Source organism: Lithobates pipiens, unplaced genomic scaffold (genome assembly GCF_037356315.1).
Source record: "Lithobates pipiens isolate NorthernLeopardFrog02 unplaced genomic scaffold, aLitPip1_a1.2 Scaffold_22, whole genome shotgun sequence".
NCBI classification, from domain to species: Eukaryota; Metazoa; Chordata; class Amphibia; order Anura; family Ranidae; genus Lithobates; species Lithobates pipiens.
This window is the reverse complement of record NW_027507784.1, coordinates 327502072-327519068: the sequence shown is the minus strand read 5'-3', so window position 1 is coordinate 327519068 and position 16997 is coordinate 327502072. Positions and strand designations below refer to the sequence as shown.

Here is a 16997-nt window from a genome sequence, read left to right as displayed (position 1 = left end):
ATTTTACATATTTTTTGAATATCTGCTGCATCTGCATGATGTTCATCAAGTCAGCGATCTACAGTATATCGTAGTCCTTTTAGATCACCAGCAGGGGACAGATCGCATCGTTAGGGCTATTTGCCATTATTCAATATGGCGTGCCAGTACCCAGCCCTGCATCTCAGAATGAGGCTTGGTACGCTGTAGTATCTTTATAAGGTGGAGCGTCACTGCGCTGCCCGTTCCCCATTGACAACGTCAGGTATGACGAAACGCGTCTGGGAGGGCACGCAGTGACGCCACCACGCTGTTCGAGAGGAGGACGGGCTCTTGTTTTACCGGCCGTTTTTTTTTACTGTTTATACAAAGCTGTATTTTACTCATCCACATGTAAGTGTGCTACCTTTTTCTTTAATAAATTGTTCAAACGATATCATGCCATGTTAGCCCCTTTCTTTTTCGGGAATTACTGAGCTCCACGAAGCATATTAATACCTGGAGGGCATTATTGGGAGATGGAGATTTGACTCACCAAAAAGGAGGATCTTTTGATGGGACTCATCGATTATACACACATGCCCAAATTGCTTATTCTCTGGTAAGCACATTCATTGTATGGTGACGGGCACTTTTTTGAGCTTTTGGATCGTTTCTAATCACCGCGGTGTCACAAACGCTTATTTTGGATCCACATAGGAACTTCTTTTGAATGGACTTTTATTTATGTTTTTTACTTTACACATTGCTGTGTTCTTTATGCACTTAAGCTGTTTTTCCATTGTCATAATCATTTAAGGTTAATGCCTATTTATTTTGTTATTACTTTTTGACATTCTTTATTGTAGGGTTGGCGCAGTTTTTTGTTTCTGTACACTATAGCCATACCTGTATCAATGGAAAGGGACTAAATAGCTTGAGATCCAACAAGACAGTAGAACCATATCAATTATGGTAAGAAGGGGCTAAAGGAATCAAAAAGCCCTCTAACTAAATCAATGCATAGAATTGTAAAGACCTTTTAGAACAAAATATACAAATATTTACATGTCTCATTCCATCACACATTCCTAGGTTGGAGGGTTTTTTGACTGGACTGGACGAAGAATCAGGAGCTCAAACCAGAACATTTCACGACATTTCACTAAAGCACCATCTCTCTTCCCAGAGAAACAGCTTTGTCTACCACATCTAACTCCCACAACCTAACCTCCTAGTGTTACTAAAAGGCACACAGCTTTGGGACTCAGTAAAATAAGACCGTAAAACCATAATGGTTATGGCGAGAAGGGACTAGTCTGCTTGGGACCCAAGAAGACGGTATAGTCATTCCAGTTATGGTGAAAAGGGATTAAAGAGCCTGGGACTTATAAAGCCATTAGAACCATACCGGTTATGGTGAGAAGGGACTAAAAGGCTTGAGACCAAGACAGTAGAACCATACATGAATTGGTGAGAAGGAGCTAAAGGGCTTGGAACCCAAAAAGACAGTAGAACCAAACATGATTTGGTGAGAAGTAGCTAAAGTCATCAAAAACCCTCCAACTGAATCATTGCTTACAACTCTGAAAAAAACTTTTTAAACAAAAAAAATGTAAGTATTTACAGGTCTCATTCCATCACATAACTCTCGGTCAGAGAGTTATTTGATTCCTCTCCTCCCTTCTCACCATAACCTGTAGGGTTATATTGTCTTATAGTACAAAGCGGAAACTAGATGGAAAATCAGGAGCTTGAACAGGAACGTCTCATGTCACCCCGCTAAAGCACCATCTCTTTCCCAGAGTAACAGCTCTACCTACCCCACCTAGCTCCCGCAACCTAACCCTCCTAGTGTTAATAAAAGGCCAAAACAAGCCAAATTATTCCAGAATCCTCATCTCTGAAAGAACCAGCTATAGTATTTACCTCCATAACCCTCTTTCTTCACAGCATTATTTCCACTGCTATCACAGGAGCTTTTTAGTGCACAACAGAATCACAAGTAAAAAGACGACCAGATTGGTCACAATGAGAACTGAAGGTGAAGAATGGCAATGAAGGAAATAAAACAGTTTTTCCATTTCCCCATCGGTCCCACCTGTTTCCTGTCCTGCTGGAGCCGCTCCATCTCTGTCCTCATACTGGAAAGTGTCGCTGAGTGAATTAAAAGAGAGGCGTCACACATAACACAAGACAGGCGAATTTATACAACTCATATCCATGGATGTATCTGCTCCACCTGTGTTTACTGGACAGATTTATTTACTCCCAAGCTACTTTAATTGTTGAATTGTTCATTCTCTGGGAAAATGTGAAGCTGAACTTGAGGCAGACAGCTAAATACACAGATAAAATACATATGGGAAGCGGTTTTAATTACCAAATTATTATTATTATACAGGATTTATATAGCACCAACAGTTTAAGCAGCGCTTTACAACTTGAGGGTAGGCAGTACAATTACAATACACTTTAACCACTTAAGGACTGGAAGGATTTGCCCCCTTAATGACCAGGCCATCTTGTGCAGTATGGCACTGTGTCGCTTTAACTGACAATTGCGCGGTCATGCGATGTTGTACACAAACAACATTTATGTCCTTTTTTTCCCCACAAATAGAGCTTTCCTTTGGTGTTATTTGATCACCTCTGCAGTTTTTATTTTTTGGGCTATAAACAAAAAAAGAGGGATAATAAAATAAAAAACTATATTTTTTACTTTTTGCTATAATAAATATCCAAAAAAACAAACAAATTAAAAATCGCAATAAGTGTTATTTATTTGTTACTAGTAATGGTAGCAAGCTGCGATTTTTAGCAGGACTGTGACATTGCGGTGGACAGGTCAGATACTTTTTTGGGGACCAGTGACATTTAGACAGCAATCAAAGCTAAAAATAGCCACTGATTACTGTATAAGGCTCGGTTCACACAGGGGCGACTTGTCCAGGCGACTTCGCCACCTGACAAGTCGCACTCTGTTCTGTACTATGGAACCGTTCTAATAGGAGCGACTCAAGTCGCTCCGACTTAGAAAAAAGGTTCCTGTACTACTTTTGGGGCGACTTCAGGCGACTCGCATTGACTTCTATACAGAAGTCGTTTTGCAAGTTGCCGCTGAAGTCGTTTGCAGGTCGCGTCTGTGAGTCGCGCTGCAAGTCGTGCCGCCCCTGTGTGAACCGAGCCTTAATGTCACGGGCAGGGAAGGGGTTAACACTAGGGGGCGATCAAGTGGTTAAGTGTTAACCACTTAAGGACCGCCGCATGGCAATGTACGTCGGTGCAATGGCACCGACACAGGCACAAGCACGTACATGTACGTGCCCGCCTTCCAGCGGGTGGGGGGTCCGTTTCGCTGCAGGAGCGATCCGAGATGAGAGGATGGCCGTTGGTTTCTGGCCATCCCCTCTCGATCGCTCCTGGCGAATGAGAAGCTTCCCCCACTGTGTATAGTAAACACAGGCAGGGAGGAAGTGATGTCATTCTCCTCGGGGCGGTCTTATTGACCGGACTACGAGGAGAACAGTGAAAGTAAGTGTGCACCAACACTACACTGACATGTAGGCACACATAGGCACACAAACCCCCCCCCCCCCCAATTGCCCCCCCTCCCCCTCCCAGTCACAGTGTCACTGATTGCAGTGATCATTTATTTACTGATCACTGCATTTAGTGTCAGTTGTGACAGTAAAAACTGTCAGGGCAGTTAATGTTAGATCCAGGGTAGCCCCCTACCCCCCCAATAAAGGTTTAACCCCCTGATTGCCCCTAGAGTTAACCCTTTCACCCCCTTTTGCCAGTGTCACTAAGCGATGGTTTTTCTGTTCGCTGCATTAGTGTCACTGGTGCCGCTAGGTAGCTAGTTATTTTTTTAGGTTCACCGCCAGGTTTTTATAGTGCTAGGTACCCCCATATACTACCCAATAACGGTTTCAACCCCCTGATTGCCCCTAGTTAACCCTTTCACCCCCTTTTGCCAGTGTCACTAAGCGATCATTTTTCTGATCACTGCATTAGTGTCACTAGTGTCGCTAGGTAGCTAGTTATTTTTTTAGGTTCCCCGGCAGGTTTTTATATAGCGCCAGGGACCCCCATATACAACCTGATAAAGATTTTAACCCCCCCCCCCCGATTGCCCCTAGTTAACCCTTTCACCAGTGATCACCGTATAAGTGTTACGGGTTACTCTGGTTAGTTAGTTTGCTTTTTATAGCATCAGGGCACCCACCATTTATTACCCAATAAAGGTTTAACCCCCTGATCACCTGGCGGGTGATATCAATTAGGTTTTAGGGTCAGGGTCTGCGTTGCCCCAGGCAGCGTTAGGTTAGTGCCAGTACCGCTAACACCCACGTGCAAAGCATAAACCTCCGGTAGTGGTATAGAATCTGAACAGATCAATATCTGACTGATCAGATCTATACTATCGTCCCCAGCAGTTTAGGGTTCCAAAAAAACGCATTGTTAGCGGGATCAGCCCAGATACCTGCTAGCACCTGCGTTTTGCCCCTCCGCCCAGTCCACCCAAGTGCAGTATCGATCGATCACTGTCACTTACAAAACACTAAACACAACTGCAGCGTTCGCAGAGTCAGGCCTGATCCCTGCGATCGCTAACAGTTTATTTATTTGTGTTCCTGAAAAGCTTTATAATTTTTTTTTTTTTTTTTTTTATTAAAAAATAAATAAAAATAAATAAAAGAGCAATTCTGCAAAAAATCCTCTATCATTATACCCCATCCTATATCACGTACCTTCCATAATCTCTGCAATCCCAAGGAGAGAGAGTGTAGATGACCGAGAAGAAGGGAAGAGACAAAAAAGGTTTATAAGTCAAAAACGGTGTGGCATTTTGGTTTCATTATTAATTATACTCATTGATAAGGAATGCATGGAGACTTTTTGCTATATGAATAAAAATACACCATCTAAAAAGAAAACCATCTAACTAGCTGTACTATATGCAAACACTTGAAAATGCTGAACCTAAACAGAGTCGATTTACAAAAAAACAATTCACAAACATTCACCCAATGAATCCACCTGTACATTTGTTCTGTGTAAATTGGGCAAAAACTAATGTTCTTAAGCCATCTTTGCTCCGCAATGAATATTTCTTTATTATGGGCTGTAGGAAAATACATTATGGCCACTAGATGGAGCTGCAGAGCATAGAAAAAGGTTATTTATTTTAGGGATTGACAGATTATCGTTACCGATATTGCTTCAATGGGTTTTACCGGGGTGATGCCTGCAGCTGTGGACAATCTGCTTTATTGTAACAACAACCAATGTGGCTCTGCAGCAGCTTGGCTGTTATTACAAGCAGTGGGGGGGGAGGGGGGGGGGGACCTACCCCCTCCCCCACCTTCCGCCGCTTGCCCAGGCTCTCTCGTCCCACCAGGAGGGCTGAGGAAGCAGCCGGCAAGTCTGCTGGCTGGCCGAGGACCCGAACAAAGCCAATGCTTCCTTCAGATCTCGGCAACTATTAACCTGGAAGCAACGTCATGACATCACTTCCCGGATTACTGGCATCTTAAAGGCGCCAGTGTTTTTTAAAAAATAAGTATTCAAAAACGCTGATCTTGACGTTTTGAATACTTTCAAGTGCAGAGGAGGGGGGGTTTAGGGTCTTAGAGATCCCTGATCCCTCCATAAAGAGTATCTGTCACTGCTTATTACCCCCTTTTTAAAAAAAAAATTTTATCACTGTTATTTCTGTCACAAAGAATGTAAACATCCCTTGTGACAGAAATAACAGTGATAAAAATTTTTTTTTAAAAAGGGGGGTAAAAATAAAAATGTTAAATGTACAGAAGATCGGCCTGAGAGGTGGCCGGAATATCGGTATCATATCAGCACCGAAAAAATAATCGGTTAATCCCTAATTTATTTGCCTCTAGTGTTCTCTAGAATTGTTACATGGTCTCTTAATACAAAGATGTTTGTATTTCCTATACTCCTCATCGCCATCTAGTGGTCATAATATTTTACCACTGCCCTTTATAAAAGCGCATTTGTTCATAGCAGAAAATAGCCTAAAGAACATTTGTACATATGTACATGCAGATTTGCTGGACACATGACTATTTTATTTATTTTTTTAAGTGACCCCTTAAAGCAGTGGTTCTCAAGTTCTGTCCTCAGGACCCACCAACAGGCAAGATTGTATGTATTACCTTGGTGGAAATGCAGACTAAAATACTGCAATCACTGAGCAGCAAATATCACCTGTTATCCTGCAAACCTGGCCTGTTAGTGGGTCCTGAGGACAGGAGTGCTATAAAGTGTATTTAAACCCATAAAACACAAATGTAATTAATGCAGCCACCACATCTAAGGATGGGTGAGCTGAAATGTGTTTGCCGATTTTAGATCTTTTTTCTTTATTTAACGTATCTTTCCCTAGGGTGACAATGTTCGGTCACTCACTTCTGCAGGAGAAGTGTTGTCACTCATAGGGCAGGACTACAGAACACCTCCCCCTCTATTACATAGGGAAGATGCATCTTGTAGTTCATGTAAGAGAACTGGGAAAGGTAATAACATTAATTAAGATATAAGTACACAGTACACAGGTTAAGTTACAATGGAGTAATGGCAGGATCAACGGAATTTTCTGTACTTTCATTAAATGTATTTAGCCTAAAAAAAAAATATATAAAAAAATAAACGAATGCAGCAGCTGCCACATTTAAAGACTGGTGAGCTGCAGTATTTTGTTCTGGAGTAGATACGCTAGTGGTATTAGACGCAAAACCAAAAAATGTGATACATTGCCCCTTATCATTCATTCATGCCCCTTATCACCTACTACCAATGCGTTTCTGATGCCAAAAAAAAAAAAAAAAGGGCACCGCATGTGGTGTGAGCCGTTCTTTAGACTCTCCCCCCGCAGGTGGTCGGGCCCGCCACATACCCACTGAGCTGTGGTGTTCTCTCCTGGAGTGTGGGCAGCGGTGGCTCCAGCATCCGCTCCTACAGCTTCCTCCACCATATGTCTTCCACCAAAACGCTAACCATCCAATAGGATCGCCTGACGCTTTGGCCAATTGGGAAATTGCTGCTGCTGTCCAAATGTGCCCTCCCACCCACCCATGCTCCTTCATCCAGATTGGAGGCACTCTAATACAGGAGGTGTTATTGGGGGGGGGGGGGGGGGGAGGGAGTGTTAGATGTAATAGCATATTTAAATACGCTAACAAATTGAAGCTGAACTCCAGATAATACTTTATAAGCAGTTACAGCAAACAGTTGTTTTCTTTTTAGGATGATTTTACATAAGTAAAAGTTGATCATTGTAAGCACCCCTGTCAGTGTTAAATGGCTTGTCTCATCTCTGTAACCAATGCCTTCTGCTGGAGAGCTTGATCTTTAGAAAACAAACAAGAAAACAAAAAAACAAAAAAAAAAAACAGGATTTGCTGACTGGATCACTAGATGAAAACAGAAGAAAGAAAGCCTAAAAAGAAAACTGAAATATAATAAATGTCTGTTTAATATTGCCTTAAGTCCTGACTGGTTTAATATAAGAGTGAGCAAATTCAGTTTGCAACCTCTGGAGAAGTCTTTCATTGTGCCGCAACACCAGATTTCACCAGCAGGTGGCAGGGCAGGTAAATGCTAAAACTACCCATTCAGCACACGGAGCATCTCACTCAGCAATCCTGTTTTCTTTCGCTTTATCAGCTTAACGTAAACCTGTACCGATAAAAATAAGTAGGCTGCCACAGCTGATCTCTTCTTAATAGCTGAAAAAGGTAGTTGCCCGACTGTCTTTGGCTTCAGTTCTTTATATGCTTTTTAAATGATTGACCCAGAATAGGCCTGAAGATCAGAGGTTTTGACTTCACTTGTGGCATGCTTGTTCAAGGTCAGCGACTCGAACAGCATTTCCAAAGGATCAGCAATGGCAACCTATAGTCTCTCTAAGCACAGGTTTCCTTTAATACATGTATTGTCTTCTCTCACCTCTCTCTTCAGTCTGTGTCTCCTCCAGTCTCCTTATCTGCTCTTCCAGGTCCTTCTTAGCCACTTGTTCTGCTTTCAGCTCTTCCTGCAGACTGACAATCTCTATACATAGACGCTCCTGCCGGTGCTGCTCCGTTCTCTGGAAAGGATAAAATATGGTTTTATCTCAAGCCAAGCATTCATATTGATACATGTACAGTGTCATTTCCTGCATATATATATATTATATATACACACATATACATACACACACACACACACACATATACAAACACACACACACACACACACATATATATACACACACCGTTCACCATCTATATACCAAGGGACTGCAAGCCTAAGCCTGTGATCCTGGGTAAGCACACAATCGCCATTTTCACTGTCTTTCTGCTGTAACTGGCAGGTCAGTAGGCTGTCAGTGCAAGAAAGTAGCTGAGCCACATGTCTACACTCTTCTTCTTGTAAGTGGTAGGTATGTAAAACCCAGTGGCGGCCTGTCCATAGGGGGCACACGGGCTCCGGCGAAGCCCCCCCCCCCCAAGCAGTCACAATTGTGCCCGAGCGGAGGAAGTATGAGCAGCGGACTCCTCCACCATCGCTGCCACTGCCCACTGAAGGAGACACAGCAGGAGAGGACACCACAGGAAGGTCAGTGGCGGTCCGGACCTCCCGCGGAGTACGGGGGGAGGGGAGGCTGCGTTTGATGGGGCACAGTGAGGCTGCGTTTGATGGGGCACAGTGAGGCTGCGTTTGATATGGCACAGCGAGGCTGCGTTTGATGGGGCACAGCGAGGCTGCGTTTGATGGGGCACAGCGAGGCTGCGTTTGATGGGGCACAGCGAGGCTGCGTTTGATGGGGCACAGCGAGGCTGCGTTTGATGGGGCACAGCGAGGCTGCGTTTGATGGGGCACAGCGAGGCTGCGTTTGATGGGGCACAGCGAGGCTGCGTTTGATGGGGCACAGCGAGGCTGCGTTTGATGGGGCACAGTGAGGCTGCGTTTGATGGGGGTTTTTTTCCAGAACTTTTTAGTTTACTCCCTCCAAAAATTTTGAGCACCAGCCGCCACTTGTAAAACCCCTGCATTTCTAAAAGTGCAGCAATTGGGGTATTTCGAGGCCTTAATCTTGGCTGATCTGAGGTCAGAATGTGAATTGTTTGAGGCTGATCTGAGGTGTGGAGGCTCATTACCTGGGGTTGGTCTGGAGTCTGGAAGTGCAGAAATTGGGCCTGACCTAAGGTGTAACAGTACTGATATAAAAAGTCTTAAGCTTGCTACACACTAATACAATTTTTGTCCAATTTTCTTTTAGATTTACCAAAACCATATAATATGAGATCAAACCTAAACACTTTCTAATTGTATGCAATCAGGCAGTCCCTTATACTACATAGTGGAATATAAATCTGAAAGGAATTTGAACAAAAATTGTATGATGTGTATCCAGCTTAAAGGTGTAAAAATTGGGGCTGATCTGCAGTGTGAAGGTGCAGGAATGAATTGGTGTGACCTGAGGTGTGAAGGTGCAGAAATGAATTGTAGCTGATCTGAGGTGTGAAGGTGCGGGAATTGGGGCTGCTATGGGTTGGCCAGAGGCAGGTACAGCACATGACTCTGAAACTAGAGAGGGTGCAGTTGGCGCAGTTGCCCCTCCTGCCTCTGTCCACCGGCTGCCCTCGGCACTCTGCAAATACAAGTTTAACCCCTTGTTAATCCTAACTACTTTTTAATAACCCCCTCATCACCTTCTTCCTAAAGATCTTATTTTTTTATCTGGAAAATTGCATTTGTTTGTTTTGTAGCACCGCTTTAAAAATGCTTTGCGCCAGAAACATAAAGCAATTTAATTTTTAAAGTGACAAATCAAAATAAAAGTTCACTTCAGAGGAGTTATAAGAGCTTAGTTATAGAGATAAAAGAATGGATTTTGGCTATCATTATGTGAATGAAATCCTGGTTCTGTATCCCATGCTTATTATGACTAAATCTCTTGTTTCTCATGGACCAAAACATGGTAATTTTAGGATCATATCTATGCTGGTACAGCCAATATTTGCACAGACCGGCAAGCTTCATCCTTCTCCACGCCGGGTGCATTTTGGCCTATTTCCAATGCGTGCCCCAGTACTTTGTTCTGGCATTGTTGTCCAGTAAAGTGTAACATGCTGCCCAGTACAGTTACATTATTGTGGAATATCCCATTTTCTATACAGAAAATGGCATTTTTCATACATATGCAAATTTTACCCTTACTGGAGTTTTTTCCCCCTTCTAATTTTGTATTATTCCAACGTGATGAAAGATTATTTCCAAAAACATCAGCTATCCTACACAAATGTAGTCCCACTGATATTGATATTAGATGTCAGTTTTACAATATCTTACAAAATACCTTAGATCCTGGAATTGTATTTCTCTTTGCCAGAACAAATATATAAGTTTCACAAACATTTACTGTTGGATGTCACCAGAGGAGCCTGCCGCTGTGCACATTTCACTATGAGGTGTATGAATATACCTGCTGAGAAGACTGTTGCACACCCTGTCCAACAGGGGTCACCTCCGAGCTTAGCGATCTGAGCTTCTCATTCTCGTCATTGAGAGAATTCACTTCCTGGTACAAGCGACTGAAGGAGGCTGTCAGAGCTGCCTGAGAGGGGAAAACAGGTAACAGGTTACAAATAATGGCTCAAGATAGAAAGATGGATCAAGATAGAGAGGTAGGTCAGGAGGATTGGTCAGGAAAGAGAGCAGAGAGATGAATCAACACAGCAAAAAGAGGTCAAGACAGAGAGATGCATCGAGATAGATCAAGGCACGGCATCGAGATAGAGCAAGGAAGGGTTCAAGATAGTGTGATCAAAATAGCGACAGGACAGTGATCGAGAGAGATCTCAAGATAAAGAAATGGTTATTCCACTTTGCTACAATCTGGAAGAAATAATGTCTGCTGGGGAGATATCATCATAATCTGGGTTCTGGCTTCTATGTAATTCCTCTGCGGCATCTAACCACCAGGCGACAAGCATTTTCAGAATTCTAATCTTTTACTTGGGACTTGCTTCTCACCATTTTCCTTGCAGTCTTCTGCTGGCTGTCAGTCAGATTCCTCTGAAGGCTCTGTAAAATCTCTTCTGAATTCTTTATCTGATCCAGCAGCTGTTTCACCTGTGTGAGATAGAGAAGGTTTACTATATACTGTATGTGCTACTAGTCATCAGCATATAAAACAGGGTCTCCAGTCAAGGAGTCAAGGCTCCAAATTATTTCAGAATTTCACGATTAGGGAATGTAGAGGTTTTTTTTTTGTTTTGGTTTTTAGACCTTTAGAGTCCATTCACACAGGGGCAACTCCTGATCCGACTTCAGGTCGCCCCTAGTCGCCTCAGGTCGCCTCAGGTCGGACAACATTTAAAAAGCAATGTAAGTGAATGAGAGCCGTCTTAATGCACACTACTGAAGTCGCTCCGACTTCAGAAAAGGTTCCTGTACTACTTCTATCCGACTTGTAGGCGACTGGTACCCATTGATTTCAATGGAGATCGCCTCCAAGTCGGATCTCCGTCTATACGGAGGCGACTCTGACAGAATTATTAGCTCTGAAGGGGGAACTCCACGCCAAATTTCTAAAAAAAATTTGGTGTGGGTTCCCCCTCCGAGAGCATACCAGGCCCTTAGGTCTGGTATGGATTCCAAGGGGAACCCCCTACGCCGAAAAAACGGCGTGGGGGTCCCCCCCAGATCCACACCAGACCCTTATCCGAGCACGCTACCCGGCCGGCCAGGAAAGGGGGTGGGGACGAGCGAGCCGTACCAGGCCGCGTGCCCTCAACATGGGGGGGTGCCTTGGGGGAGGGGGGGCGTGCGGCCCCCCCCCACCCCAAAGCACCTTGTCCCCATGTCGATGAGGACAAGGGCCTCTTCCCGACAACCCTGGCCGTTGGTTGTCGGGGTCTGCGGGCGGGGGGCTTATCGGAATCCGGGAGCCCCCTTTAATAAGGGGGCCCCCGGATACCGGCCCCCCACCCTATGTGAATGAGTATGGGGCACAATGTACCCCTACCCATTCACCTGTGAAATAAAGTACAAAAAAAACACAACACAGGGAAAAAATATTTTATTGCACAGCTCCGGGGGTCTTCCGTCTTCGGGGGTCTTCTCGCCGGACTCCTCCGCTATCTTCTTGTAGCTCTTTTGCTAGCGGAGGAGTCCGGCTTTCTTCCTCGCCGCCGGCCTCTTCTTCCGACTTCGGGGGTCTTGTCCCCCTCTTCGGTTCTTCTGCCGGGCCACCGCGCCTTCTTATAGCTCTTTTAGAGGCGGTGGCCCGGTCTTCTGTCGCCGCCGTCCGTTCTTCTCCTTCTTCTTCTCCTGGAGATGTTGACTCGACGAGCTCTCCGGCCACAATGCCAGGGACGCGCTCCGCTGCCACTTATATAGGGACAATGGGGCGGTGTCACATGGGTTGATGTCACATGGGTTGGTCACATGGGTTGATGTCACATGGTGACCCCGCCCCTTACCATGTGACATCAACCCATGTGACATCAACCCATGTGACACCGCCCCATTGTCCCTATATAAGTGGCAGCGGAGCGCGTCCCTGGCATTGTGGCCGGAGAGCTCGTCGAGTCAACATCTCCAGGAGAAGAACGGAAGGCGGCGGCGGCGGCGACAGAAGACCGGGCCACCGCCTCTAAAAGAGCTATAAGAAGGCGCGGTGGCCCGGCAGAAGAACCGAAGAGGGGGACAAGACCCCCGAAGTCGGAAGAAGAGGCCGGCGGCGAGGAAGAAAGCCGGACTCCTCCGCTAGCAAAAGAGCTACAAGAAGATAGCGGAGGAGTCCTGCGAGAAGACCCCCGAAGACGGAAGACCCCCGGAGCTGTGCAATAAAATATTTTTTCCCTGTGTTGTGTTTTTTTTTGTACTTTATTTCACAGGTGAATGGGTAGGGGTACATTGTACCCCATACTCATTCACATAGGGTGGGGGGCCGGTATCCGGGGGCCCCCTTATTAAAGGGGGCTCTCGGATTCCGATAAGCCCCCCGCCCGCAGACCCCGACAACCAACGGCCAGGGTTGTCGGGAAGAGGCCCTTGTCCTCATCGACATGGGGACAAGGTGCTTTGGGGTGGGGGGGCCGCACGCAATCAGTAATATGCCAACAGTACATTGAAAGCACTGCAAAATGCAGTATAACCCATCTGGCTTACAACCTTGACTGTCCCTCAGTGGGCATTGTAGCGCAAGTAATAATAATTGCTTAAAGAATAGTACAGATATTGTATTTTTACTAGCTGCATTTAAAAGATACATTTAATATACTGTATGTAAAAACAAAGCTTAGAAAAAAAAAACATTAAACGATTGATACAGCCTCTAGGATTAGACATGACTCACCTGGTTAGCGCAGTCCTCTGAGCTGCACCGTAGCGCCTCCTGCAGGGTCTCCTTCTCCTGTGTCACCCTATCAAGACGCTCAGTGGTACTTTTTAGAGCTGCCTTCTGCTGGGCAACCTGCAAGCACAAAAAAAAAAAAAACAGATGACATTTTAATAAATAGCAGCATGAAGCAATAATAATCATTTCATTTCTATAGAGGGGACACAGAATTAAGAAACTCCCAAAAAGAGAAAAAAAAATATCTCTGCTTATTAATTATTACCCATATATACAGACATGATCGCTGATTGCTGGGAGGGACACAAAGTGCTGATACAGTAGATCTCTATGTATGGAGTCTGTCTGTGAATGGATGCAAATAAACTTTCAAACAGATTTTATGTTGGTAAATCTTTAGGGGGTTCCGGAGCTCAGGAACGATAATCGAGGGTGTACGTTTGTCATATAAAAGTTGCAAACACCAATTTTAAAGCTGAATTCTGGGCTTCAAAAAGGGCCCTTATTATTTATTTTCTTCAATAAAAATGAGCATGCTAATGTTAAATGTACATAGTTCTAGTGTTAATTACCTTTTGAAACGCTCATGACATCATTTCTTTAGATGGAACAGTGCAGCTATGTCTGGGAACGGTGAGGAGGGATCAATGAAACATCAATGACACTTCCTTTTACTGTTCATCACCACTGTATCATAGAATACAATTTCCACCATGCAATGAGAATCAGTTAATTCAATGTGCGTGAATGTGGGCAGGTTTTTTAAACAAATGGGCGTGACAGACCAGGAGTCTCCTGACCTGCCAGTGAAGGTATAATGTCACAGTGGATGTGATAGACCAGGAGTCTCCGAATCTGTTAGTCAAGGTATGATGTTGTGGTGGGCGGAACAGACCAGCAATCTGCTGAACTCACAGTCAAGGCTTGGTGTCACGGTAGACGGGACAGACCAAGAGTCTCCTATCCTGTTAGTCAAGGTATGATCCCATGGTAGGTAGGAAAGACCAGGAGTCTCCTGGTCTGTCAGTCATGGTATGATGTCAGGATGGGCGAATCAGACCAGGCATCCTTTTACCTGTCTGGTTAGTCAAGGTATGATGTCGCGGTGAGCGGAACAGACCAGGAATCTTCTGACCTGGCAGTCAAGGTATGATGTCATGGTGGGTGGCACAGACTCAGACTCAATCAAGGTATGTTGTCATTGTAGGTGGGAAAAAACAGGAGTCTCCTGGTCTGTCAGTCATGGTATGATGTCATGGTGGGCGAGACAGACCAGAATCTTCTGACCTATCAGTCAAGGTATGATGTCATGTTGGGTGGCACAGACTTAGTCAAGGTATGTTGTCATTGTAGGTGGGAAAAAACAGGAGTCCTGTCTCCTGGTCTGTCAGTCATGGTATGATGTCATGGTGGGCGAGACAGGCCAGGCATCTTCTGACCTGTCATTCAAGGCTTGGTGTCATGGTAGATGGGACAGACTATGAGTCTCCTGACCTGTAAGTCAAGATATGATGTCATGGTAGATGGGACAAACAAGGAATCTCCTGTCCTGTTAGTCAAGGTATGATGTCACGGTAGGCGGTACAGACCCAATCAAGGTATGATGTTATGGTATGTGAGGCAGACCAGGAGTCTCCTGTCCTGTCAGTCATGGTAGGCAGAGCAGACTAGGACAGGGTGGGACAGACTCAATCAAGGTATGATGACAAGTTAGGTTGGACAGACCTGGAGTCTTCTGGCCTGTCAATTTAAATTAGGAAGCAACAGTTTGCAGGACAGACTTGGGAGTCTGAGCTTCCAGGGCCCTCCTTCTATAGCAATCTATTAATGTGCCAATGCTGTTAGAAATAAACTACAATGGGGAAGTTACATGACCAGTGGCCCAGTGAGGAGCAGCCACAGTGGCTGCTGGTCTTCCATACAAATTATTAGGAACACTGAGCCCTGGAATTGCTGCATTCAATAACAGATTGATTAGTGGTCAAGGCTGTGTTTGCAGAAAGACCTCGCTTGTTAAAAGGGCAGGAGGGCACTTATTCATAATATGGATAAGAAATTTCTGCACAGAGTTCACCTTTCTAAATCTGGCCATTTTTTATTCTGGACGCTCATATAAAGGCCACAATGGCAATGATCTGCAGAATCCCACGGCTGCCTCAGGATGCAGTTTATACTGCTGAAACATACAAAGGAAACTGAAATCCAGCCAAGAATAACTCCAATCACAATGTAATTAAACATCAAAAGACAATCAAGTCCTCCCTCCTTCCATTGGCTGCCTTACACACAGTACATACCGATCATGCGGCTCATTCCTCGCCCATCATCCTATTTATTGTTCAGTCAGAATACCCTCGTCATACAGAATTCTGATCTCTGTACCCAGAGTTCAACCGTTCACCAAGGGCACACAATACAGAGAATGGATATTTGTTAGCAAGGTCTTTTCCTCCTATATTGGCAGAATTACTAATACTAAATTCACAAATAAGGATGATGATTACAAGTATTGAGACTATTGTACAAAGGTCACCCTAGATTCATACCTGCTTATCCTCTGGAGGTAGAGGGTCAGGTCACTCTAGTAACCTCCCTACTGATAAGTGGGCGGGGCTACCTGCTATTATCACACCAAACATTCTCCAAAGGTATATTGTGCATAAAGGGAGGGACATGGAATGTTGAGGAGCCTACAGTCTATTAGGGTATTAGGGTAGGATAAAGACAGTAGAAGAGCTTACAATCTATTAGAGTATAAGGGAGGATACAGAAGCGCTTATGGTTTATAAGGTATATGGGAGGACACACAAGGTGGAAGAGCTTACAATCTAATGTGGTATACAGAAGGTGGAGGAGCTTACGATCTATTATGGTATACAGCAGGTGGAAGAGCTTACAATCTATTATGATATATAGAAGGTGGAAGAGCTTACAATCTATTATGGTATACAGAAGGTGGAATAGCTTATGATGTATTATGGTATACAGAAGGTGGGAGAGCTTACAATATATTATGATAAACAGAAGGTAGAAGAGCTTACAATCTATTATGGTATATAGGAGGAGGAAGAGCTTAAAATCCATTAGGATTTAAGGGAGGATACAGAAGATTCAGAAGGTTGAAGAGCTTCCAATCTAGTATGGTAAACAGAAGGTGAAAAATCTATTCTGGTATATAGAAGGCGGAAGAGTTTACAATCTATTAGGATATAAGAGAGGATACAGAAGGTAGAAGTGCTTATGGCCTATAAGATATATGGGAGGATACAGAAAGTGGAAGAGCTTACAATCTATTATAGTATAATAAAGGCAGCAGAGCTTACAATCTATTTAAGATATAAGGAGACGATACAAAGAGTAGAAGGGCTTACAATCAATTATGGTATAGAGCAGTGGTCATCAACCCATGTCCTCAGGGCCCACTACCAGGCCAGGTTTGCAAGATAACTGAAATACATGACAGGTGATATCATTTGTTGCTCAGTGATTGCAGTATTCTAGTCGGCATCTCCCCCCAAGGTAATACATAAAACCTGGCCTGTTAGTGGGCCCTGAGGACAGAGTTGATGACCACTGGTATATAGAATACAGAAGGTAGAAAAGCGTACAGTCTACTGGGGGAATAAGGGAGGGTACAGAAGGTCGAGGTGCATGTAGTCTGTTA

The 16997-nt window shown here is 44.4% G+C and overlaps 1 protein-coding gene across 1 annotated transcript in view; it reads right to left on the bottom strand.

Annotated features, from left to right (window-relative positions):
• RABEP2 (rabaptin, RAB GTPase binding effector protein 2) overlaps positions 1-16997 on the bottom strand; it is a 38869-nt gene that overhangs the window by 18144 nt on the left and 3728 nt on the right. Inside the window, 6 exon segments of the mRNA XM_077449616.1 lie at positions 2060-2115; positions 4716-4727; positions 7933-8071; positions 10454-10585; positions 11005-11103; positions 13334-13450. Coding sequence (XP_077305742.1) covers positions 2060-2115; positions 4716-4727; positions 7933-8071; positions 10454-10585; positions 11005-11103; positions 13334-13450 — 555 coding nt within the window.